General features: G+C 56.8%; 1 protein-coding gene across 4 annotated transcripts in view; it reads right to left on the bottom strand.

Annotated features, from left to right (window-relative positions):
- PADI4 (peptidyl arginine deiminase 4) overlaps window positions 1-26,129 on the bottom strand; it is a 31,749-nt gene extending 5,620 nt beyond the window's left edge. For 3 of the 4 annotated variants that reach the window (XM_088842936.1, XM_088842937.1, XM_088842932.1), the window contains exons 1-13: window positions 25,975-26,129; window positions 24,096-24,276; window positions 21,832-21,898; window positions 20,253-20,320; window positions 18,354-18,468; window positions 16,808-16,933; window positions 14,914-15,092; window positions 14,687-14,790; window positions 13,726-13,837; window positions 11,526-11,633; window positions 3,197-3,351; window positions 1,117-1,258; window positions 753-870 (exon numbers count right to left, since the gene is read on the bottom strand). In XM_088842936.1, the coding sequence (XP_088699062.1) occupies window positions 753-870; window positions 1,117-1,258; window positions 3,197-3,351; window positions 11,526-11,633; window positions 13,726-13,837; window positions 14,687-14,790; window positions 14,914-15,092; window positions 16,808-16,933; window positions 18,354-18,468; window positions 20,253-20,320; window positions 21,832-21,898; window positions 24,096-24,276; window positions 25,975-26,066 (1,567 nt within the window). In that variant the 5' untranslated portion in view covers window positions 26,067-26,129. The remainder of the gene's footprint in view (window positions 1-752; window positions 871-1,116; window positions 1,259-3,196; window positions 3,352-11,525; window positions 11,634-13,725; window positions 13,838-14,686; window positions 14,791-14,913; window positions 15,093-16,807; window positions 16,934-18,353; window positions 18,469-20,252; window positions 20,321-21,831; window positions 21,899-24,095; window positions 24,277-25,974) is intronic. The other variant, XM_088842934.1, reaches the window with a different exon arrangement.
- Between the last annotated feature and the right edge of the window lie 69 nt (window positions 26,130-26,198).

Below are 26,198 nucleotides of genomic sequence, written 5' to 3'. Positions count from 1 at the left end.
TCCCATCTATAAAATGGGGGCAGCGAAGATTCAGAACACACAGGTTTGTTATGAGTATCTGGGAGGTAAATGACTTTAATAAAATAATTTACATGGGATAAGTTCTTATTAAGAGCGTTACTTTCAGTCTCGTAAATTCTCTTGTGTCCAAAGGGATCCTGTTTCCTGAGGGGCAAACAGAGGCCTGACCATTGCCTGATGCCCCATGACATATACAGATACTAGGTGAAAATTCCCAGCTGTGGTGACTTCAACCTCTGACTCCAGCCTGAGTCTGTGGACATCACTGAAAAAAATATTTCATTCTGTGCTCCATCCAGATTAAACTTTTTTCAGGTCCTCAAACACATCTTGCTTTCTCCTGCCTCTGAGCCTTGGCTGTTCCTTCTGCCTGGATTATCTGGACTATCTCTAGTCCCATCCCACTGCCCTGTTTATCTGGCCAGCTCCTGCTCGCCTCTCATACTCAGGCCTGATCTTTGCCTCCTCCGGGAAGCCTTCCTGGGGCTCCTCCCAGATACCCCGCAAAGCCCCTGTGTTGTTGCTTCCTGAACTCACTTCCCTGGGTTGTGAGTCCTGAGGGCAGGGACCTCCTCCCTGTTCATGCGGCAGCCCCAGTGCCCAGCACAGTGCCTGGGGCCCGGTGGCTGCGCGGAAGGTCCCAGTGGCCTGAGTGATTCCATCTAGTGATGGAAGACCACGTGCAGGCAGAGGAAGCCTCCCGGGGGAAAGAACAGGTGCAGCCAACTTACTCTTGACCCCTTGGAACAGCAGGACCTCCCCGTGGCCCTCCTTCAGCTGCTCCTGGAACAGTCTGTAGCAGGACCTGGGGCTGGCCAGGAGAAGCCGGAAGCCCTGGGGGCAGAAACCCTATGGTCAGAGGTTAGTTTGGTCCCTGGGGCTCCCAGGGAGGAAGGCTCTGCCAAGGGTGTGGGGAGTGTGGGCTTGGACCTAGGCTGGCTGCTTCTTCCATGCCCCCTTCTGGGTGAGGGAGAAAGAAGATTTGGGAAGATAAGGTCAGTGTCCCCCACCCCCACCCCCGGCAGAGGCAGAGTTGGGTGTGGGAACCCGGGAGGAGGCCTGTGGCTCCCTTCAGGCCGCGCCCCCAGACCACACCTTCTTTTGCACTGGAACGAAGCTCAGGAACTCGTCCACGTGACCCACAGACAGCCAATCAGAGTAGAGCCTCACTGGGGCCTGCACCAGCTGGGCGCCCAGGAAGTCCTGCAGGGCGCGGTGCATCTCCTGGCTCTCCTTGCTGCCAACACAGGGGTGTTACGGGGAGACGGGTATGCTTTTGGGCTGTGGCGCTGGAGAAGACTCTCGAGAGTCCCTTGGACAGCAAGGTCAACCCAGTCAATCCTAGAGGAAATCAAGCCTGAATATTCATTGGAAGGACTGGCTCTGAAGCTGAAGCTCCAGTATTTTGGCCACCTGATGCCAAGAGCCAACTCACTGGAAAAAGACCCCGATGCTGGGAAAGATCGAAGGCGGGAGGAGAAGGGGACGACAGAGGATGAGATGGTTGGATGGCATCACCGACTCAGTGGACGTGAGTTTGGGCAAGCTCCAGGGGATAGTGAAGGACAGGGAGGTCAGGTGTGCTGCGGCTCATGGGGTCACAGAGCGCTGGACGTGACTGAGCAACTGAACAGCAGCAGCAGCAACGGGGACATGGGCTTCCTTGGGGCTCAGCTGGTGAAGGATCTGCCTGCAGCTCAGGAGACCGGGCTCGCTCCCTGGGTCAGGAAGGTCCTCTGGAGAAGGCAATGGCAGCCCACTCCAGTATTCTTGCCTGGAGAATGCATGGACAGAGGAGCCTGGTGGGCTACAGTCCATGGACTCACAAAGAGTCGGACACGAGTGACCGAGTGACTAAGGCTTTCACTTTCATGGGGAGACAGGGGTGGGGGGGTCCACAAGGGTGGGAGTTACCAAGGGAGTGTCTGAGGGCCTGGGACTTGGTGAGGTGGTCAGGATTCTTGAGGGAAGGGTTCAGACCCTGGGATGCCTTTTATTATGATGATGTCTCCTACCATCTGAGGACTTTAGAAACTGTCACCCCAGTTTTACTGGGGACAACCGAGGCACGGAGTCAGTGAAGGGTGCAGGGCCAGTGCCTAGGCTCTGCAAGCTGCCTGTTGCCGCGGCCTGGGTGCTGGTGCCGGGAGCGGCCTCGCCGTGGGGTGTGGAGCTGGGCCCACCGAGTCAGTGCACCCTTGTCAGCTGGGCGTCCTCGCGCGCACCCCGCACCGTCCTGGCATCCGTGTCCTCCCTGCCCGGACCCAGGGGCCTTCGTGCTTCGGCCCTTCGCTCTTTCTCCCGCTCGGTCTCTCTTTTAGCCACTCTGACCTTGAGCCCACCAAGTTCATTCCTGCCTCAGGGCCTTTGCCCATGAGCTTTAAAAAAACTATTTATTTGGCCACACTGGGTTTTAGTCTGGCTTGTGGCTTGGGGACTTGGCCTGGACTTATGGATTTGGCTTGTGGACTCTTTAGTTGCAGCCTGCAAACTCTTAGCTGCTGCATATGGGATCTAGTTCCCTGAGCAGGAATTGAACCCGAGGCCCCCTGAGTTGGGAGCTCGGAGTCTTAGTCGCTGGACCACTGGGAAGTCGCTGCCCAGGAACTCTCTGCTCTAGATCTCCCTGCAGCCACGTCCCCTTGTCATCAGGCCCCGGACCCCGCCCCAGTGAGGCGCTCCTCGGTTTCCCTGCCCTGCTTCCCGCTCCTCTCCTGCCCCCTTCTGTGCTCTCTTTACTGCCGGAGATTCTTATCTGTTAGTGTTCCTGTGCCACATCTTCCCGCGATGACAGCGGCAGGGGCTTGCCCGTCCTGCTGCTGGCACAGTGCCCGCACACTGTAGGCGCTCAGCAAACATTCACCGACCGAGACGTGTAAGGGCCGAGTTGAGCGTGGAACTGCTGGGCTCCTCACCGGGGTTCTCTGCTGTCTGCTTGGTCCCCACAGTCCCTCAAGTTTGTTTTTTTTGCTGCGCTGAGAAGCACGCAGGGTCTTCGCTTCCCAGCCAGGGATCCACCCCGTGCCCCCTGTGCTAGAAACGTGGAGTCTTAACCCACAGGACCCCAGGGATGTCCCCGCTGAGCCCTCTTGGCCGGGAGCCAGCAGGGAAGCCCTCTGCTGCACCCCACTCCCCTGCGCCCCTGAGTCTGCCCCCCGCCGCCTCCTCTCCTCACCTGGGGTAACCGCTGTCCCCAATGAGAATCCTGCCCAGCGGGTACGCCTTCCCCCCGACCGTCACTGGGGGGCTCACTTCCAGGTTCCCAAAGGAGTCGAGGTCAGTCACACTGCCCGTCTGGGGCCCGCGAGTCACGTAGCCAAAATCTGGACCCTGGGGTGGGAGGAGCAGGGGCCAAGAGTTAGAGAACCTAGGGTCTTGGGGAAGAGAGCGTGGGGTCCAGGTTTAAAGACGAGCTTGGTCACAGAAGAAACCCTTCGGCCACTTCAGAGCAGGTCCCATTGCTATCTGAGGGCTCTGAAGCAAGGCTGAGTCAGCGCGGGCAAGAGCGGGGCTTTATGAGTCTGGGGGGCGCCCGCGGCTTCTAAACCTCGCCTGTGTGCTCAGTCGCTCGGTTGTGTCCAACTCTTTGTGACTCCATGCATTTATAGCCTGTCAGGCTCCTCTGTCCACGGGATTTCCCAAGAAGAATACTGGAGCGGGTCCCCACTTCCTCCGTCAGGGGATCTTCCTGACCCAGGAATCGAACCCACGCCTCCTGTCTCCTGCATTGGCAGGTGGATTCTTTACCCCTGAGCACTGGGGAAGCCCACTTCATAAACTTTAACTCAGCTGTAAAAATGAATCTGCAAGGCATCACCTCTGTCCTCAGAGCAGAAGCCAAGGTCAGGAAGACTGCAGTTCAAGCTGTCTCCACGGCAGACCGCAGCGGCAGACAGCAGGCGTCCATTCTCTCACGGCTCTGAGCCCAGAGGTCTGAAGTCAGCCTCACGGGACTGAAATCAAGGGGCGGCGGGCTGGCTCCTTCTGGAGGCTCTGGGAGGGAACCCATTTCCTTCCCTTTTCAGCTTCTAGTGGTCAGCTGGCTGGAGGCTCTACTTCCATATTCAGTGCCCATCACTCCAGTCCCTGTTGCTGACATCAGAAGTCTTTCCCCATCCCGACCCCTTTCACGAGGAGCCGTGTGACGGCATAGAGTCCTCCCAGATCACCCAGGAGAATCCCCATCGCAAGATCCCTGGCTTAATCTCGTTGACAAAGCCCCTGTTGTCACATAAGACGGCATCTGCTTCTGGGGGCCGGGGCCCACTTGAGGGGCCGCCGTTCAGTCCCCTGCTGTGCCTCTAACACTGTGCTTCTGCGCGGCACTCAGGCACTCAGTCGTGTCTGACTCTGTGTGACCCCGTGGACTGTAGCCCGCCAGGCTCCTCTGCCCATGGGGGTTCTCCAGGCAAGAGTACTGGAGTGAATCGGGGTCTCCTGCATTGCAGGCAGATTCTTTACCAGCTGAGCCACCAGGGTAGTCCTCCGCTAACTCTGCTGCTGCTGCTGCTAAGTCACTTCAGTCGTGTCCAACTCTGTGTGACCCCATGGACTGCAGCCCACCAGGCTCCTCCATCCACGGGATTTTCTAGGCAAGGGTACTGGAGTGGCTTGCCAGTGCCTTCTCCGTCCGCTAACTCTACTTCCTACAAATTGATGGTTTGTACCCTGGGGCTTCATGGAGACCACAGACACCCTGAGACTAGATGCCAGACAGTCGGCTTGGGTGCATTTTCTGTGGGAAGATGAGCAGTCTCCAGGAGGCCTGTGACTCCACAGGTCTAAAACCGATAATTTCCAAATCCTCTCTTTCTCTCTAAAACCCATGCCAACCCGACTTCCTCCCCTGCTGGGCCATCAAAACTGCTCCCTTGAGCTCCTCTCGTGGTCAAAGAATGGCTGAGAATCTACCTTGCAATGCAAGAGACACAGGTTCGATCCCTGGTCCGGGAAGGTCCCACTTGCCGCAAAACAACGAAGCCCATGCCTCCAAGTACCAAGCCTGTGCCCGAGACGCGGGAGCTGCAGTTACTGAAGCCCGAGTGCCCGGAGCCTGTGCCTTGAAACAAGAGGAGCCACTGCAGTGAGAAGCCCGCGCCCCACAGCTAGAGGAAGGCTGTGCACAGCGGAGAAGCCCCCAGAGCAAACAACAGCCAACCAACCGTCAGCATGGAAAAGATGCCCCTTGGGGCTTTGTGGCCACAGTTAGCTCTGCAGGCAATGCCGGGGCTCCCTCGTCCGTGCACAGCGCCTGGGTCGGCTGGTCACCCCCGGCCTTCCCATGGTCTCCGCACTTGGCCTTCGGGACACCGAGTGCGCCTGGTCTTCCTCCCTTTGCTCCCTCCGAGTCCCCTGTGCGCTGGGGGCAGGGGGGCACAGACCTGCTCCTCCCTTCACTCCCTCCTCTGGGGGTCTCGCCTGGTCTGGAGAAATACGGTCCACATGCTGACCATGGCCACACTCCCAGCGCGGTCTGCACGTCCCTCCCAAACGCCGTGAGAGTGTCCCCAGCCCGCCTGATGCCCTGCTTGGAGGCTGACCGAACGTCTCACGCTGGCCCCACTCAGAACTGCTGACCCCGCTCCCCACTCTTCGTTCCCTGCCCATCTCGTGGCCCTTCCCTCCCAGGGGGTGGCGCCTGCTCCCCACGAGGGTCAAGGCCTGGAGTCCCCTCTGGCTGGTCAGCCCCGCACAGTGTCAGGAAGTCCTGCTCATTCTGCCCTCAAAGCAAAGCCCAAGGGACCTCCCTGGTGGTCCAGGGGCTGAGACTCCTCACTCCCAGCGCAGGGGCTCTGGGTTGAACACCTGGTCAGGGACCTAGACCCCACACGCTGCAGCGAAAGATCCTGCATGCTGAAACTAGGACCTGGGGCAGGCAGAGCTGCAAGTAAATATTAAAAACAAACACACGTCCCCAGACCGGCTGCTTCTCCAGCCCCTTGGCTGCCCCTGGTCTGCAGCCCCATCATCTGTCACCAGGCACGGTGGTGACCTCGTCCCCAACCCCCTGCCCCACTCTTCCTTGCTGAGGTCCATTCTCAATATGCAACCAGAGACTGCCTTTAATATGCCAATCAGCTCATACTCACCCTCTGCTGAAGACTCTGCAACGATTCCCCAGCCTCTCAGATTCTGAAGAAGTGGCCCCACAGCGGCCAGGAAGCCCCAGGACCCGTCTCCCCCAGCGACACCCATTCCCGCCACCTGCCTGCCTCTCCCCCTCTGCCTCCTGCTCACTCCGTCCCCGCTGCTGGCCTCCTCACCACTCCGTGGACAAGCCAGGCACGTCCGCCGCAGGACCTTCACCCTGGCTGTCCCGCTGCCCAGAACCCTCTTCACCCCACATCTGTAGAGGCCACTGCTTCACCTCTGTGGGGGTTTTGCTCCGGTGTCAGCCTCTCAATGCGGCCTCCCCGACCGTCTGTTCACAGTCTCCGTCTAACCCCCGACTCTGGCAGCTGGCGGCCCCGTGATTCTGCTTTCTTCTTCTGTAGTACTTGACTTCACCTCCCAGCATAGGATGTAATTTATTTGTTCACTAGACTTACTGATCTGGCCTTCCACGGGGGTCCAGTGGTTAAGAGCCCGCCTGCCCGTGCAGGGGACACAGATTCGATCCCTGGTCTGGGAACTAGATCCCATGTACCGTGGAGCAAACAAGCGTGTGTGCCCCAGCTACTGAGCCCACACACCTGAGCGCCCACTCTCTGCAACCAGAGAGAGCCCGTGCAGCAGCGAAGACCCAGTGCACCCAAAAATAAATAAATTTAAAAAAGCTTCTTGTTCCTGTCCCACCGCCCAGAGCCTTCTCCTCCCAGACATCCACGGAGTCAGTGCCTTCACCTCTGTGGAGTCTTTATTCCCTGTTAGCTCCTCAGCGAGGCCTCCCCTGACCATTTCATTTGTCCATCTCTCTGGGCTAGAATGACAGCTCTGTGAGGGTCAGGGCCTTGACATTGCTCAGCAGTGTTTTCCTATTGCCTGGAACAGGGCTGGACACAGAATATGTGCTCAAAGAATGCCTGATGAAGGAATGATAAATTCACCCAAGTCACTGCCCTGACTGTCGCCATGAGATGAAAGGTACAAAGGCTTCAGGCTTGGGTTTCTGCAGTCAAGGGGTTTCCACTGTCTGCAGAAGGGGGTCCCCCAGAGCGGGGTGTGCAGGAGATGCCTAGGGCGGCTACTTGCCATAGATCCCCGCACAGACTTAGAAGGTATCCAGGATCTCCTCCAGTCTTTCTGGTTCATCAGAAAAAAAGGTCTCAGAGCGGTGGTACAAATCCACCCTTAACACCCACCCGTCTTAACAAATGCAGAGCAAAACCCTGGTTCTGAGTTTTCGCAGTCCTTTGTGTGAAGATGGATTTAATCGCACTGTTTCCATTCCGTTTAACTGCAAGGTCAAATGCTTCTATTTACAGCAAGTACTCCTGGTGCCCCATTTACTGGTTTAAAGTTTACTGATGTCACCTTGTGGAAGGAGCAGCCACCGTGGGTCAGGCTGCCTGCTGAGTGCCTGGTGAGCCGTGATGGCACCACGGCCCAGCCCCTGCCTGCGCGGTGCTTCCAGTTCATCTGGGAGGCAGAGGAGGGAAGGAAGCAGGCTGGTGATTTATGACAGAGACTCCAGGAGGCCCAGGCAGTGGAGAATACCGGGGATGTGGGTGGGGCCTCCAAGGACACTGAGGCTGAGACCTAAAGGTGGAGAAGCAGCCAGACCCTGCACTGGGGCAAGCACTGCAGGCAGAGGAAACAGCAGCTGCAAAGGCCCTGGGGTGAGCACAAGCTGGGCACATTTGAAGACCAGGAAGGAGGCCAGTGGGGCTGGAGCCAGGCGAGGGGCAGGGAAAGTGGCCCAGGGCTGGAGAAGCAGATGGGGCTGTAGCCTGGGGAAGAGGTTGATTCTTATCCCAATTCTTTTTATAAACTTTAGTTTTATTTATTTATTTGACTGCATCGGGTCTTAACTCCCTGACCAGGCGAGGGGGAATCTTAGTTCCCCAACAAGACACTGAACCTGCCATCTCCTGCATTGCAAGGAGGATTCCTAATCACTGAGCCACCAGGGAAGTCCCTGAAAAAGTAAGTGTGAAAGTATTAGTCACTCAGTCCGGTCTGACTCTTTGCGACCCCATGGACTGTAGCCCGCCAGACTCCTGTCTGTGGAATTCTCCAGGCAAGGATACTGGACTGGGTAGCCGTTCCCAGAGATCGAACCTGCATCCCTGCATGGCGGGTGGATTCTTTACCACCTGAGCCACCAGGAAAGCCCAGGGAAGTCCCTATCCCCATCCCCAATTATTTTCCTGAGTGATTTGAGTCAAGATAGCCCAGACCTGGTGGCTCAGATGGTAAAGAATCCACCTGCCATGCAGGAGACCTGGGATTGATCCCTGGGTCGGGAAGATCCCCTGGAGGAGGGCATGGCCACCCGCTCCAGTATTCTGGCCTGGAGAGTTCCTTGGACAGAGGAGCCTGGGGGGCTGCAGCCCCTGGGGTCACAGAGAGTCGGACACTCCTGAGTGACTAAAGCACAGGGACTAACACCCCAGACGCGTGGCTAAGGAGCCGCCACAGCCCCCCCATCCGAGGCTCTACAGGAAGGCCAGTCTTCACTCCCGTCCCAAAGAAAGCCATGTCAGAGCATGTTCAGACTACTCATCTCACACGCTAGCAAAGTCATGCTCAAAATTCTCCAAGCCAGGCTTCAACAGAACATGAACCCAGAACTTCCAGATGTTCAAGCTGGATTTAGAAAAGGCAGAGGAACCAGAGATCAATTTGCCAACATCTGTTGGATCATCAAAAAAGCAAGAGAGCTCCAGAAAGACATCTACTTCTGCTTTATTGACTACGCTAAAGCCTTTGACTGTGTGGATCATAAGAAACTGTGGAAAATTCTTAAAGAGATGGGAATACCAGGCCACCTTACCTGCCTTCTGAGAAATCTGTACGCAGGTGAAGAAGCAACAGTTAGAACTGGACATGGAAAAACAGACTGGTTCCAAATCAGGAAAGGAGGATGTCAAATCTGTGTGCTGTCACCCTGCTTATCCAACTTCTATGCAGAGTACATCATGTGAAATGTCCGGCTGGAGGAAGCACACGCTGGAATCCAGACTGCCGGGAGAAATAGCAGTAACCTCAGATGTGCAGATGACACCACCCTTATGGCAGAAAGTGAAGAGGAAGTGAAGAGCCTCTTGATGAAAGTGAAAGAGGAGAGTGAAAACGCTGACTTAAAGCTCAACACTCAGAAAACTAAGATCATGGCATCCGGTCCATCACTTCATGGCAAATAGATGGAGAAACCGTGGAAACAGTGACACACTTTATTTTCTTGGGCTTCAAAATCACCGCAGATGGTGACTGCATCCATGAAATTAAAAGACGCTTGCTCCTTGGAAGAAAAGCTATGACCAACCTAGACAGCATATTTAAAAGCAGAGACATTACTTGGCCAACAAAGGTCCATTTAGTCAAGGCTATGGTTTTTCCAGTAGTCATGTATAGATGTGAGTGTTGGACTATAAAGGAAGCTGAGCACTGAAGAATTGATGCTTTTGAACTGTGTGTTGCAGAAGACTCTTGAGAGTCCCTTTGGCTGCAAGGAGATCCAACCAGTCCATTCTAAAGGAAATCAGTCCTGAATACTCATTGGAAGGACTGATGTTGAAGCTGAAACTCCAAAACTTTGGCCACCTGATGTGAAGAACTGACTCATTTGAAAAGACTCTGATGCTGGGAAAGATTGAGGGCAGGAGGAGAAGCGGGTGACAGAGGATGAGATGATTGGATGGCATCGCCGGCTCAACAGACATGAATTTGAGCAAGCTCTGGGAGTTGGTGAAGGACAGGGAAGCCTGGTGTGCTGCAGTCCATGGGAATGTAAAGAGTTGGACATGACTGAGCGACTGAACTGAACCGAACGGCAGAGACGTCATGACCCCAACTAGATCCCTGTGTCAGCAGCACTCAGCACAGGAGAGCCCGCGAGTTAAACTCCAGTTTCCTTTCAAAGCCTCCTGCGTGGGCAAGGTCACCCCCTTTCCCTTTGGGGAACAGAATGTTCCTTGGAAAGCCGTTCACCGCAGCACAGCTTGCACCCCACACTCTTTCCTTCGTCTTCTCTGGGTGCCTGAGGTCAGGGGGCTGTCAGGGCTCAGAGCACAGGCCTGGGGTCTCTCTGAGAAAGCAGGGGGCAGGGTGCTCATGGCCTGCTTTGAATTCCAACTTAACTGTCTTTTTGTGTGACCTTGAGAAAGCCGCTTCACCTTTGGAGACTCAGTTTCTTCATCTATAAAATGGGCCCAGTAAGAGCAGGTACTATTAGAGGTTGTCAGACAAATTAAATGAGCTCATGCAGGCATTCAGCACTGGGACTGCCACGGGATGTGAGCCCCAAAATGTAACCATTATCATAGTTGCTACTGTTTTTACTATTCTCTGCTGAGTTTGTAGGAAGCTGCCCAGTTAGTGAAGCGTGACTCACGGATATATCACCCTCACCCCACCCCCTAAACACGTGTAGAGACCTTGGCTGATAAAGTCACACCGAGGAAATGACCACTCTGGTCCTGAACACCCTGCATGTCCCAAGGGGAGCCCCTGAAAGTCACACTCCCACCCAAAAGACAGAGCCTTCAGCTGGATGCTGAGGAAGGTTCTGGTCCGGGCCCTACCCCCACCTTGAAGAAGAGCATTTTTTTCTTTTGGCTGCACCACAAGGCATGAGAGATCTTAGTTCCCTGGCCGGGGATTGAACCTGTGCCCTGCACAGTAGAAGTGCAGAGTTCTAACCGCTGGACGCCAGGGAGGTCCTGAGAGCGTCTGCAGTGGAATAAGAAAGTCTACACCTGACCTACATGCACAGCAGGGTTTTCTTGAGGGACAAACTGAGCTCATAGCCAGAAAGGGCTTGGGAAAGGCAAACCCAGATCACCTCACGTAACAAAAATATCCCAGCCAGAGGCTTTCTGAAGATTCAGTGGCTAAACTCGCGCTTCCGACACATGGAGTGCGGGTTTGACCCCTGTCCCGCAAGTCAAGCCGAGCGGCTGAGAAAGAAAATTAAAATAAAACAGCAACTTTAAAAAGGGCTTCCCTGGTGGCTCAGCAGTAAAGAACCCGCCTGCCAATGTAGGAGACTTGGGTTCAATCCCTGGATTGGGAAGATCCCCTGGAGGAGGAAATGGCGACCCACTCCAGTATTCTGCCATGGAGAATCCCATGGACAGAGGAGCCTGGCGGGCTATAGTCCAGGGGACTGCAAAGAGTTGGACATGACTGAGCACACACACACAGAAATACAAACTTAAAAAAAAGATAACGACAGATAAGACAGATAATTTTTAAAAAGCTGCCCCTCCACCCATGCGATGGCCGCTCGGCGCCCTGTGGCCCTATGCACCTGTGGGTGCTTGGTGTGGGGCGGGGGACAGGAGCCAGGAAGGAGGCGGGAGCCAGGCACTCACGCTGCACCCGCCCCGCGCGACACGTACCAGCATGCACTTGATGGGGAAGTCCTTCAGGCCTCTGTTCCTCGGGGAGTCAAAGACCACGGGCAGCGTCCTGTGCGGGGCTTGGGTGTAACCGATCTCCATCTCGTCCTGCGCAGGGAGAGGGGCAGGGAGGCTGTCACACCTGCTCCAGACGCCCGGCGCAGGAGTGGGGGCTGGAGAACCATCTGCTCTCTCTCCCCGTGGGGTCAAGGGCAAATGCACCGGGTTATTCAACCCAGAAAAGGGGCTCTGGGAAAGCAGAGCTTGCTGTCCTGTACTTGAATCCACATGCAGAAGAATCAGCCCGGGTGCCCTTCACTCTTCCTCCTGGTGGGTGCCAGGGACCCTGGTGTACCAGCCACGGGCCCTGAGCTTGAGGGGCGACCCAAGAGCTGGGCGTTCAGCACCCAGAGCTAGGAGGGGAGGGGAGGGGTCCTCGGGAACACAGAGGGGGACTCCCGGCTCAGGGGAGACTTCTTGAAGAGGCTCTAGTGTGGCACAGGGGCCCTCCTCAGCGCTCTGTGATGGCCCACATGGGAAGAGAATCTAAGAAAGGGCAGATACACGTGTATGGGTGGCCTTCCCGGTGGCTCAGCTGGTAAAGGATCTGCCTACAATGCAGGAGACCCCGGTTCCATTACGGGGGCAGGAAGATCCCCTAGAGATGGATAGGTTACCCACTCCAGTGTTCCTGGACTTCCATCGTGGCTCCAATGGTAAAGAATCCGCTTGCAATGTGGGAGACCTGGATTTGATCCCTGGGTCAGGAAGATCCCCTGGAGGAGGGGATGGCGACCCACTTCAGTATCCTTGCCTGGAGAATCCCATGGACAGAGGGGGCTGGCGGGCTGCAGTCCACGGGGTCGCAAAGGGTTGGACACGACTGAGAGACTAAGCCCCGCACAGCACATGAACACGTGTGGCTGCTTCGCTTTGCTGTAGAGCAGAGACCAACACAATATTGTGAAGTGCTGATTCCCTAACACAAAGGGATAATGAAAGTGGAGGGAAAGCCGCTCAGTCGTGTCCGGCCCTGCGACCCCACGGACTACACAGTCCACGGCATTCTCCAGGCCAGAATCCTGGAGTGGGGAGCCTTTCCCTTCTCCAGGGGGTCTTCCCAACCCAGGGACTGAACCCAGATGTCGCGCATCGCAGGTGGATTCTTTACCAGCTGGGCCCCAAGGGAAGCCCACAGACGGATAATAATAACAATGAACGAGCACTGCTGAGCTGGAGCCTGGGGTCAGAGGTCACCCTGCCCCAAAGGAGGGGTGAGGCCCCCGCTGAGCCCCCGGGACAGAGACGGGAGGGCGGGATGGATCGGGAGCACACTTGGCCTGCATTCCAGCCGGCAGGCGTGACGGTGGACATAAAACACTGTTGTGCTGAACCACGTTGGAGGTTCAGACCGCCACTCTGAGATAAACAACGGTGACGCCTCAGCCATCCCATCTGGCTAACACAGGCTGAATGACAGGAAAGGAGAGGGTGTTCTTTGCGGGTTGTGTGTGTGTGTGTTGTTGCTTCAGTCGTGTCCGGCTCTGCGGCCCGTGGACTGTAGCCCGTCAGGCCCCTCTGTCCATGGGATTCTCCAGGCAAGAATACTGCAGCAGGTGCCATTCCCTTCTCCAGGGGATCCTCCTGACCCAGGGATCCAACCCGGGTCTTTGGCATTGCAGTCAGATCTTTACCATCTGAGCCACCAGGGAGGCCACGTTTGGGGTTAGAAAGGAGTGCTGATCCAGGGTGGCGGGCGCGGGGCGATTGGCTCAGGAGGCAGCTGAGATGGGGAGCTGGGAGCCTCGGAAGACGCTGCAGCAGGGCCATGGCCTGGCCTGGACGCCGAGCCCGGGGTGGCCTGGCCTGGAGGCAGGGCTGTTGGACCAGCTGCTGGAGCCTCAGCCCCCAAGTTTTGCAGCGTTTGATCAGTTTCCTGAGGTCGTCCGAGAGTTTTCAAGCAGGAAGGTCATCTCGGTGACACGGCTAGAGGGCCGTGGACGCAGTAAATGTCAGTAGGGTCACTTTCCTGAGCCGCCCCTATCTGTGGGGACCCTGGGAAGCTCTTAACTGCCCGCCTGGCCGAGGAAGGGTGGCCAGCGGGGTGCGGGGCCAAGCCCCTGGAGCCAGGGCCCCGTGTACCTTGACCCTCGGGGCGCGCCTCCCGCGTGCGCAGCCCGCCTGCTCCAAGGGCACACACCTGCATCCACCGGTCATCCACGCTCTCCTCCTGGCCACAGACGATCAGCTTGCACTTGGCTTTCTTGGCCAGCGCGGTCAGTGACGTCAGGAAGTCCTCGTTTTCAAATAACCTTGAAAGATCAGGAAGAAAGAAAAGGTCCTTAGTGACCCTGATTCCACACCCAGGGGCCTTGGCTGGGCTCTGAGGAGGCGAGCTGGACCAAGGGTGGAGCAGGAGCAGGAGCCGAGGCCTGGACACAGGACGGGACCCCCGCGGTGGGTGCTTCGAGACCCCTCAATTCGATGGAGACCCCTGCTCGCCCTGCCTGTCTGCACGCTGTTTCCCTGAACTCTGCTGGCGACCCAGGAGGGGACCCAGTGGGTGCCCTTGCAGCGAGGAGGAGGTGAGAGTCAAGGTCACACCACGTGCCTTCAGGTCCAGGCCTTGCTGGCTTCTGGGCTGTGTCCTGACCACTAGGTTACATTCGCAGCCCTCCTTCCCCCAAGCATCAGGAAGAGGCGGGGTAAGGCCACCAGAGGCCCTCCGTGGTTATCAGGGGCTCCCTGACCGCGGGAAGGATGCCCAGGGCCCCCCGCTGGGTGTCCTGCCCCAAGGTGGAGAACGGAAGCTCAGAGGTTGGTCAGGAATGGGCACCTGAAATGAGTGTCTGGGGTTCTGTCTGCAGGGCCACCCTCATGGGAGTCCGGAGGCCTTGCCCAGAGGACCAGAGTTCTCATCTTCCGGGTCTGGCAAAGTCCCAAGGTCTCCAGGTGCTAAAGCCTCCCTCAGGATGCCTCGGGGCCGGAGAGTGACAGAGAAACACCGCCCACGATGACTTCCCTGCAAACAAGCCCCCGCCCTCAGCCAGCCTCAGCGGGAGCACCCCGCCCCCATCCACGCCTCAGGGGTCCTGCTCAGGGTCTCCCTGGTGGGGGCTGTGTGTGTCTGGGCCCCGCCCCGGCCCTCCAGGGCCCCTCACCTGCACACGTACACCTCCTTCGGGGGCTGGGTGTTGGGGGTCATGATCCAGGGGGCCACACGGAAGACCACACTGTCCTGGAAAATCAGGCTTTGGGGCAGCTCCTGCCGGGGGGTGGGAGGGAGGGCAAGAGAAGGGCTGTGAGAGCAGCCAGGGACGCAGGGAGCCCCCTCCCCAGCTGGCCTGGGGCCTGAAAGCCCAGCGCCCCCCGCCCCCCGCGGGCCTACCGGGTTGGACGTGTCCAGCAGGGAGAGGTGGAGGGAAACGAGCCCGGGGAAGCTGGCATCGGGGAAGGCCAGGCCCTCCATGTAGAAGTGCGTGCTGCACCGGCCGCCTGGGAGCTCCAGCGGGTGAGACGGGCGCTCTGGCCCCAGGACCGCGCTGTACCGGGAGGGCTGCCGGCCCCCTGGGAGCGAGCAGGGGGTCAGCGCTGCGTCCCTGTCTCTGAGGACCCCGAGCCCCTCCTCAGGGGGAGAGGACTGAGCCTCAGCCGCGACATCACCAGATGGAGGCCCAGGACCGGAGTGATGGGGGTGCCTGAGTCCCACCCAGAGCTGCAGAACGGCCAGCACTCGTGATAGGCCACTCTTTCTCTCGTCCACTCCCGCCTGTCACCTGCCCGCAGCTGACCCTGAAGGATCAGGGAGACAGCCTTTGTCCTTGGCCCCAGGGAGCGCACGGCCTCCCTGGTAAGCGCATCCACGCTAAGTCCCTCCAGTCGCGTCTGACTCTCTGCGACCCCATGGACTGTAGCCCACCAGGCTCCTCCGTCCATGAGATCCTCCGGGCAAGAGTACTGGAGTGGGCTGCCGTGCCCTCCTCCAGGGGATGTTCCCGACCCAGGGATCGAACCCGTGTCTCTTATGTCTCCTGCATCAGCTATTGCCACAGGAGGGAGAAGAAAAGACAGTCCAAATCACAGACAGCAGTAAGAGCTGGAAGGTCAGGGAAGGCTTCCTGGAGGAGGTGATACCTCCACAGAGGCCACGGGTTGGTTTGTGGCCAAACCTATGTAGTCTAATCCCTGTGGTCTGAATGGAAGTGAGTCAGGTGGGGGTGCTCCTCGGCACAGCCCTCACAGGCCCCCACCTGGAACAGATGAGCAGCCACAGTCATTTCCTGCCTCTGTGATCCGGCCCCTCCCCGCTGGCCTGTCTCATCTAGCCTGTTCACCCTCGCAAACCTTGCCTGGTGCCATCAGCACGCCGGCCTCCCTGTATCCTCGAGCCCGTGGGCACAGCCCGCCTCAGGGCCTTTGCATCCGCGGTCCCCTCTGCCCCAGAGTGCCCTTCCCCTGGCGTTCGTCCGTCTCCCAGTGCTCAGCGACCTTCTGGGGGGGCCTCCCCGACCGCCCTCCCCACCTCCCCTGCTGCGTCCTCCTGTGCAGCATTTAGCACCTTCTGAGGCTGCAGACGACGCGTTTTCACGTATCAGCACTCCCATCCCGCCGAGGGCAGAGACTTTGCTAAGTTCTTTGCTCTGTTCCCTGTGCCCAGAGCTGACCTAGCAACCGGTGGCAGGGGCCCCTGAGCCACTGAGAAACTACTGATGCTTCTGATCAGCAGATTGTTGAACAAATGATTACATGGTACAGTCATTATGTGCAGTCAGCTTGGATTCAGCAACCCCTGTGGGAACTTCTCTGGCAGCCCCATGGGTAAGACGCCAAGGGAGGGGGTTCAATCCCTGGTTAGGGAACTAGGGTCTTGCATGCCACACGACGTGGCCAAAAAAGAAAAAAAATAGAAAACAAAAAACCCAATTGCTTTATAAAACAAGAACAAAACGGTTCCTGCAAACGAGCCTTCTGTGTGTGTGTGAGAGAGAGAGAGAGAAGGGATGGACGCAGGATCAGTACGGCAGTGCTCGGGAGGGAGGGCGGTCCCTGCTCTGTGCCCGCCTGGCACCAGACCCGTCTGTCGCCTGCATCTTGGCTGTGCCCTTTCTGTGCCCGTCCTTTCGGAGAGGCCCTCCAGCTTGCTCCCTGCTGCTTCCTCGATTCTTAGAACCTGGCGCGTGGCAGGTGCTCGGGAATGTTCCCCCGAGGAGGGTATGAAGAGGCCGAGTCCCTTTGGTGGGGGCGGGAAGGCAAGACTGAGGTGACAGCCAGAGACAACTCACCATTGTCCTGAAACACTCTGACTTTGTCCATCTCGGATTTGGCCACATGGAGCACCAGCCGGTGCTTGCTGAAAAAGTCCCTGGGGGTCTGGGTGTTCAGGGTCACCAGGGACAGGTCCTTCAGGTCTGGACAGAGAAGGGCGTGGCCTGAGACATCAGCCCCCGAGACCACCCTCCCCCCACGACCAACCTTCATCTCGTCACCTGGCTTTATTTTCTTTATGCTCTTTCCAGTTTTTAAGGGACACTTTTCATTTTAGAGTTAAAGCGAATCAAGGTTTTGGACATGACCTCCACGACAAGCTTAGGACGTTAGCCTGGCGAGGCGGAAGCCACAGCTGTCTTGCTTGTTGCTTTGTTCCCAGCTCTGAGAAGCATCTAGACCAATGCCTGGCACGAGGCAGATGCTCAAGGATTCTCTGCGGACTGATGAGTGGAGGAGTTTTTCCCCGGGGCCTGCGTGGGAATGAACCAGCCTGAATGGTTCCTAACCACCCTAACCCTAACCCGCCTGAATGGTGGCTGACAGACGTGGGGCGAGCGGAACAGGACAAGAGCCACATGGTTACGGGCGCTGGAGCAGGCAGGGTGTGAGCCCTGGGTCTGTGTGAGCTCGGGGAGTGTCTCCTCTCTCCCTGCCTCTGCTTCCTTGTCAGCACGCGGGCTGAGCACAGAGCCCGCATGGAAAGGGCGCAGCCACAGGCGCAAATCCCGTATCACAGCACCTTGCATCCTGGAAGGGTCCATACAGGTACGTGTGTGCCAGGTGCCATGGAGACGCTGCTCCCTGGCATCAGGACACGCCAACTGCATGCACCTTCAAACTGCATCCGTTTCTAGGCCATTCTAGCAACTCCCGCAGGAAGGCAGTAGCCGCTGCCCTGCCCAGATGACTCCAGTCCCTGGGCTCCCTCCTCCAGTGCAGGTGGGCTGTGCGTCTTCCACCCTGGCCGCCACTCGGAGGTGTGCCAGCAGGGCTCCTAAACCTGCCCTGGTGGCAGGATGCCTGGGCTCAAATCCTGAGCCACATACTTACTGGCTGTGTGACCCGGAGCAAATTGCTTAACTTCCCTGTACCTCGGTTTTCCCATCTGTAAAGTGGGGATGAGAACCATATACTTCTGAAGGATCAATCGAGTTAGTAATTCTGAACTGGTTGGAGCAATGCCCAGACTGGCCGGGGCTCCGGGCCGCTCTGACGTGAGTTTGGGGCTCTAGTCAGACTCTTGTTTTAAAGTATTTTGGCCTCAGGCTTGACCTGAGAGCAGACGTTTGGATTAGGCAACAGGCTAGGGATGGAAACTGGGCCCTGGAGGCGGCATCAGGACGCTCAACATTGCTCCCAGCCCTCCCCCGGCTGCTGTGTGACCTCGGGCAGGTCACTTGCCCTCTCAGGATCCTTGTCCATTCCTTCACCTGCATACCCCCTGTGCTAACAAGAGCGTGCTTCCAATAAGCCTGATTCCTGAGGGCTGTTGCCAGCTCAGGACAAAAGGCTTTACAAAAAGACAAAAGCCCCATTTCCACTGGATCTGGGGGTCTTTACCGTTGCCGTCAAGCTGGTCGTCCTTGTAGTCCACGGCGGGAGAGTCGGGGCTGTCTCTGTCGCAGTTCACCAGCAGGATGGCCCCCTGCCCACGGGGGCCCCAGGTCCAGGCCCTCTGTGGACCCAGCAGAGACGGGCACCCTGAGGAACACGTGCAGCCCTCCCGCCGCCTCGCAGTCCTGCTCCCACATCACGGCGTATTTCGGTCCCGAGAGTGGATTTTGGCCTCCCCCCAGAGTCATAAGCAAACTCAGTTCATCCATTTCAGATAGGAACCCAAGGGACCTCCCTGGTGGTTCCGTGGTTAAGACTGCCTTCCAGTGCCGGGGGTGTGGGCTTGATCCCTCGTCATGTCTTGTGGCCAAAAATGTCAAAACGTAAAACAGAAGCAATATGGTAACACACTCAATAAAGACTTTAAAAATGGTCCACATTAAAAAAAAATCTTTAAAAATTAAAAAAATGAAGATAGGCGCCCAAGACAGTAAAACTGATTTCAACAGTTTTTTAAAACTATTGGATCGGCAAACCAAGCTGAGCTAAACGTTTGTGTCAAGATTCAGATCTAAATAGTTCCTCTTATGAGAACTCTTAATTAAGTCTTTCATGAAAGTGTGGGCGCTATTCTTAGCAGCTGGTTGCTATCTCTGCAAACATGAAAGCAAAGGGAGCACCCCTCCCATCAAGAATCTAAACAGTGACGACACCTTCTGTTTGTAGCAGAGCGTTCTGCCCCAGGGAATGACTGCAATTTGGGAAAGAGGGAAGGATGGATCCCACTCCCAGAGCTGCAGTTCTTCCCTTGACTGTTGACTGACCCCACGAGGGGGATCTGAATGTTTGACAGGGCCTCTTGTCCTTGAGAGCACACCAGCGTATGGGGATTGCCCTGATGGTCCAGTGAAAGGGTCTTGGCGTTTTCACTGCCTGCGGCAGGGAAGCTAAGATCTTGCAAGCTGCGCAGCGTGGCCAAAAAATTATTAATTAGTTAATTACAGTCCAGATCAGCATAAAAACATGCAGGCAGCTTTGGGGCTTCAGGGACACCACGAGGTTTATCCTGAGGTTTAAGACAACTTATCATCATCAGCCACCGCCCTGCACTTCTGCAGCACACACTCCCTGCCACCACCGGCCCCCTTCCCTCTGCCATCCACTGCCTCTTTCTCTATTATTCACCCCGCGTGACCCTCGTCCACCAGTCGCTAAACTGTAGCATAGGGGATTTTTTTTGGCCATTCTATAAGGCACGTTGTTGCTGTTTAGTCGCTAAGTTGTGTCTGACTCTTTGTGACCCCATGGACTGCAGCCCGCCAGGCTCCTCTGTCCATGGGATTTCCCAGGCAAGAATACTGGAGTGGGTTGCCATGCTCTCCTCCAGGGGATCTTCCTGACTCAGGGACTGAACCCTCATTTCTTATGTCTCCTGCGTTAGCAGGTGGATTCATTATTACTGGGAAGTCCCACGTGCGGGATCTTAATTCTCCAGCTGGGGATTGAACCTACGACCCCTGCAGTAGAAGTGTGGAGTCCTGACTACTGGGCCATCAGGGAATTCTCCATGGTCTAGATTTTTAGGCCAGGGTCTAGACCTGCCTGACAATTTTCTCTGCTGTGCGTGAACTGAGTGAATCTAGTTTTCAGTTTGTGGGACAACACATTCTCTGAATCTACAATCATGAAAATCTCATTTTGTAGACTCGATGGGGCCTATATAAACCAAAGCAATAATGGTATTGGCGATTTTAATTTTCTTCCTAAACTTGTGTTTCTTGGCCTGTTAACTTGGATATATGAAACATGCTGCTGTTCACCCCACCACCACCAGGGGGCGTGTGAGGCAAGCCCCGCAGAGCCAGGAGGTCATTCAGGGCTGGGTCAAGGTCAAGCTGTGTGTACCTGGTCCTTCACGCTTCCGGTGGGCTTCACTTTGCCAGTGCGGCTGATGTCTGCACTCAAGGAGATTTCTGAAATCCCAGGAAATAAGAGGAGAGGGTTGGTGAGGATGCCAGACCCAGGGAGGGGCACTTGGTCTGGCCCCATATGGACTTTCCCCAGGAGGCGCACCTGCATGAAGCTTCTTTGCCTCCCCTTCAGAGGAGACACAGGGTGTGAGACTCCCCATGTTCCCCAAGAAGAAGTCTGGCTGCAATGCAGACAGATGAGCAGGGGCTCCTGACCACAGGCATCCTCCTTGGATGGGAGGCCATGTCACAAAAGGGATGCCAACCAGACCCTGCACGTCTGCCCCATGCGCCCCCCATCCCAGGGCTTCAGAAAGAGTTCCTAGCCACCCCAATGGGTGTATGAGGCAAAGCTCCTGCAAGGACACCTTGCCCCCTCACAGAAGCCTCTGGCCCCAACTTCAGCCCCCAGTGAGCTTGCAGCAGGGGGCACAGTGGTTGCTTCGGTCCCACCTGACTTTCCGTTCCGTGTACCATGGGACAAATCACAGCCTCAGACAAGGCTGCTCTGTCCAAAGGGCATGGGTGAGAAAGCATATGCTTTCCCCTCATCAGAGCCCTCGACAACATGACCTTTCCAATGATAACTATGCGGTGACCTTAAGAGGTCACAGAATGAGATTGACCTGATGGCCTTGTAAGCACACACACAGCCATGAGTCAGGCTGGGCCGGAGAGCACAGCGCTCGGTGGCCAGAGCCTCCTGGCTCCCTTGCTGACCAGCCGTGTGATCTTGGGCAAGTCTCCTTACCTCTTGTACCTCAGTTTCTTCACCTGTAAAATGGGACAATAATAGTGGCAATTTCATCGGATTGTTGTAAGGTTTAAATGTAAAGTCTTGGCACTCTGTCCAGCATAGTGTAAGTACTAAATAATAATAAAATTATTAAAATATGTTTTAGTGAAATAATGAATGAGATTTATTTATATTCATATTTATTAATGAAATAAATACATGAAATTTATTATGAAATAAATGAATGAAACCTTCACATGCTGTTCATATATTTAATGTGCATTTAAATAATGCTGGTATTATGATATTATTGTCCAATATGAAGGCAAGTTCAAACATACTTTATCTGAAGAAGAATACTAAATAACTATGAGTATAGGTCACTGCTAAGGCAAAAATGGTGAAGGTGGGAAGTAAATCATTTGGGGGACCCTGGTCTGTATTATTGTATAAGAGAGCGTCATCATCTATTTTCTCATAAATATTTGAGGTTTCAAAAAGGAATAGAGACTCATATGTCGAAAATCCACATGCCAGTTCCTAAGCTGGGAAGTAAGATTCTGAGATGCAACTGAACCTCCCTGCAAGTGCCCTGTGTGCAGCTGTACCCGTGGTTCACTGACTGGGGAAGGCATGTTTATGAACTACCGGATGTATGGCTGTCTAGAAATTCTTCTTTTCTCCGCTTGGTCTCAAGTCAGCATAGGGGTACAGTCTCTCCTACGTGGGGTGTGTGGAGGGGAGGGGGCTGAGCTCCGAGCTGCTGGGCATCACTTACCGACCCCAGTGATGTGGAGCAAGGCTTCAGCCGGGGTGGGCGCGGGTCCGTGGTACGAGATCTGAACCTGCGGGAGAGGAGCGAACCACGAATGACGTCCTTGGTCATTCAGCAAACACCAAACGGCCTGTTACGTGCCGGCTTGGAGTGGGGTGCCGAGGAGACGAGGATGGGGCTCCAGCCTATTGGGAACGCCCCGGCGCGTGGGACTGGAGGGGCAGCAACACACCCGGGTGACTGTGACGCTTAGAGGAGGGTCCTGCGGGGGCCGGGGCCCGGGGCTCAGTCTGCCTGCCTGGGGTCGGGGAGGCGCCCTTTGAGGGGGGCCCAGGAGGGAGCGCAGGAGTCCAGCCGCTGGCGGTGTGGTAGGAGAGGCATGAGACGGAGGCTGGGGTGACAGCCACAGGGAACGCCGGCCAGCAGGGGCAGGGAGGAGGCCTGAGGAAGCAGACTGGGAAAGGCTGGGCCCCAGCCCTCCAGGGACCGGGGAGCAGGGGCTATGGGTGGGGGCTGGCCCCTTCAGGGCAGGTGCCGTTGAGATCAAGAAACAGCAACCCCTGTCTCCCAAGGCACCAAGTCCAGGGAGACCTCATCCAATGGGCCCCGGCTGGCTGAGCATCAGGAACCACGCTTCCAAGCAAGAGAATGGAGGGGAGCTCCTCAGAGCAAAACCCCAGAGCTGCCCCCAGAGGAAGCGGAGCTCCCGAGGCCACACTGAGGCGTCTGGACCTGCCCTGTAGAGGCAGGCACCCCCAGAAACGTCACAGCTACCGTCACGCTGCGTCTGAACCGTGGCGTCCACCTCCTGACGGGTCGCCTGCCTGGAGCTAATCGACTCACACCACTGCGGCCAGGGGGTCTTTCTAATGTACATGCACGGTCTCGCTGCTGCTGAACGAAAGGTCCCCGTCAGCTTCCTGCTGCCCCGAGAGAAGGAGGTCCCGGATGCGAAACCCTCTGACACTGGCTCCCTCCCTCCACCCTCCTTTCTTTCCACTGGAGCCTTTTTCAGCTTCCCCGGCACTCATCTCGCCGTCTGTTACCCAGAGGCGCACTCAGGCCGCATCCTCTATGCTGAGCTCTTGCTCCCCGTTACCCCTCTTTAACAGGTCAGTCACAGCACCCTTCAGCTTGCCGCTGCTTCCAGGAAGCTTTCCCTGATTACTCACACGCTGACCAGCTGTGACGCCCAGGGTCTGTTCCTACAACAGGAGACAACTCTCTGTCCCCGGGGAGAGACTGCTTGGCCTCCCCTGCTGGGAACAAGTGGTTATTGGCCCAGATCTGTGTGTGAGAACGTCCAGCGGGCCCTGATTATCCATCTACAGTGAATGTGAGTACAGTGGGTTAAACAGTGATTCCCCAAAAGATATGTCCACATCCTAACCCTGGATCCTGTCAATGTGACCCCATTTGGGGAAAAAGAAAAAGATGTTTGCGGATGTAATTAAGGACCTTGAGATCATCCTGTGTTATCCACTCAGGCCTTAAGTCCAGTGACAAGTGTCCCGCTAAGAAGGCGGAGAGAGACTGGGGAGGAGGTATGGACCACGGGGGCAGAGACTAGAGGCACGTGGCCGTCAGTCCAGGGAGGCCGGCAGCCAGCAGCAGCTGCAAGAGGCAAAGAGCTGATTCTCCTCGAAGAACCGATTCCAAAGAACACGGTCCTGCTGACAGCTTGATTTCAGGCTTCTGTCCTCCAGAAACGTGAGAGAATATGTTTCTGTTGCTTTAAATCTGTGGTCCTCTGTTAGAGCAGCCTAAGAAGCTAAATACAAGGGCAAGGGCCAGTTTCCTGGGGCTGCCTGACTGTGGGCGTCCCAGCGGACTCCACCATTTCTAGTCGTTGGTGTTATCTGATGCTCTCGCCCAGAGGCTGTGAGCACCATAGGGGCTGCGGTCTCACCTTTCTTGTTCATGAAAATCTTCAGGGTCTGACAGTGCCCGCACAGAGAAGGCGATTATTGAACATTTGCTGGATGAATAAATTTAATCAAAACCCTGAGCTCCGTAAGCCCCCGACATCTCAATGTGAGGATGCTATGGCTGGAACAAGCTGTCATGAGCTCTGCTGGAAACAGGGAGGCTCCAAGAGTGGCTGAGGCCGCGGGTCAATGCCGGACAGGCGGACCTGCTGGGGCCTGCTGACCCCGGACAGGCCGAGAGGTGGACCTGCTGGGGCCTGCTTACCCTGGACAGGCTGAGAGGCGGACCTGCTGGGGCCTGCTGGCCGCGCCGCCTCCCGGCCCCGGCGCTGCCCTCACCTTCTGGTCCCCTGCGCTCTCGCTGGCCGCTCTCAGCTTCAGGCTCACGTCCAGCCCAGGCTCCAGGGGCCACTGGGACGAGCCTGTGGAACTCTTCTTGGCTGGAGGCCTGTGGGCGACCTCCACGACCACTCCTGGGGAGGCAGTGATGCTGAAGGATGTGTAGCCCTTGGGGGCAGAGCTGTGGAGGACAGACGGACACGGTGAGGTGGGGCCCAGCCCACTGCTGCCGGCCCCAGGGCTCCTCCTTTCCCGCCAGTGCGGACAGCACAAGGCAGCCAGACTGACCCTGACCAGTGGTAATAGGTAGGTTTTCAGGAGGCAGCGGGCTTCCCTGGTGGCGCGGTGGTAGAGAACCTGCCAGTGCAGGAGACATAAGAGACTTGAGGTCGATCCCTGGGTTGGAAAGATGCCCTGGAGGAGGGCGTGGCAACCCACTCCAGTGTTCCTGCCTGGAGAATCCCATGGACAGAGGGGCCTGGCGGGCTGCAGTCCACGGGGCGGCAAAGAGTCGGACATGACTGAGCCACTTTCACTTTCAAAATTTTATTATTAAAATGTAAAGGTATTCACCAAAAAAATAGAAATAGAGCCCATAAATTTCCATGCATGGGGAAAATGTAACAGTTTTTCAAGAGAACAGGAAAATTTCCTTTAAAAAGGCAAATACAGAGAAAAAGTCAACATAGAGGAAAAATGGACAACTGAAAGGTAAATGATGAAGACACACTTCCCCTCCCGTAAAATGGGAACAGTGCTGCCTCCCTCACGGGGGCTGACTGCGCTGTGTGTGCCAGGCGTGACATGGGTGTCAGCCATGACTGTGTGAGCCAGCGGGGCTGGAACCCCAGGCTCGAGGCCTCCCCGATGGCCAGACTCCCCGGAGCAGGTGGCGCGGGTGACGGTGGGCCTCCTCTCCCCTCAGGCCTCACCCTCTTGGCCTCCTGCCGGCCTCCATGTCCCCAGGAGGCCCAGACATTTCCTGCGGTTCTGCTGCCCCGTTTCAGGAGTCAAGCAACACTCAAGGAAACGTGCCAAACAGTCCTCTGGGCACCTTCTAGAAGCGCAGATGCTCATCCGTGGTGGCGGACGGCAAGGCGGGCACTGTGCCCACTGACAGCAGCAGTGGACCAGCCCTGCCCGCCACGAGCGGCTCAGACCACCTTGTTTAGCAGCAAGAGCCTGGCGTGGGCTTGGACACAATAAGGCTCCATTAGCATTTGTCGAAGGAATGAAGGAACAAAAGAACAGCTCCTGGGGCTGGTCCAGCGCCGGTAAGTACTAAACAAACACTGTCGGGTTTCCCACACTCACTCCCTGCAAGCACCCACAAAGTGGGCACAATCCCCATTTCACAGATGGAGAAACTGAGGCTCGGTGGCCCAAGGCGTCTCAGCTAACCAAGCGCAGGGCCAGGTCTCCGCCCCCGCTGCTCCATGCCAGAACCTGTCTCATCACACCCGTGCTGTCACACACCCACGGAGGGAGGCTTGAGTGCAATGTGCAAGGCAGCATGCTGCAAGGGGAAGCTGGCCTGGGCCATGAAATCCGGAGGCCGGACTGGCTTCCAGGATCTGCACACTGTGTGACCTTAGGCAAGTCACAGACCCTGTCTGCGCTTCATGGCCTCAAGCGTGAAGGGATGTGGTTCTGCTTGCCCTGCTGGATTTCCTTTGCAGTGAGGTCCTGGGGAAGCCCCGCTCGTCTATGGCGATGAACCGCTGCCTTCAGTCCAGGAGAATCCCAGGGCCACTTGGATCTTGGCTCTCCGGCTTCCCCCCGGCAGTGGCCGCAGAGGCTGGAGCCTGAAGCTTGAGCCAACCCCCCTGTGTGGCAGCAGAACCCGTTCATCCACAGCCCCAGAGCGTCCCCTGCTCACCTGTAGACATCCAGTTGCATCTCGGTGCCCAGCACACACACGGCATGGGTGGGCTGCCCCGGGGCCACGTGGACCACCATGCCCCAGGCCATCCCTAGCTGGCAGGTCCCTGCGGCTGCAGGAAGCCCCGGGGCTGCTTCCTTTATTTGCCCAGCACCCGGAGGAGGCCGTGAGTCAGCGTCTGTGGCCCAGCGGCTCGGCCCCTCCTCCTTGGGGCCAGCGGT

The sequence above is a fragment of the Moschus berezovskii genome, chromosome 2 (assembly GCF_049115385.1).
Source record: "Moschus berezovskii isolate FMDL1 chromosome 2, NW_MosBer_1.0, whole genome shotgun sequence".
NCBI classification, from domain to species: Eukaryota; Metazoa; Chordata; class Mammalia; order Artiodactyla; family Moschidae; genus Moschus; species Moschus berezovskii.
This window is presented reverse-complemented; position numbering and strand designations above follow the sequence as displayed.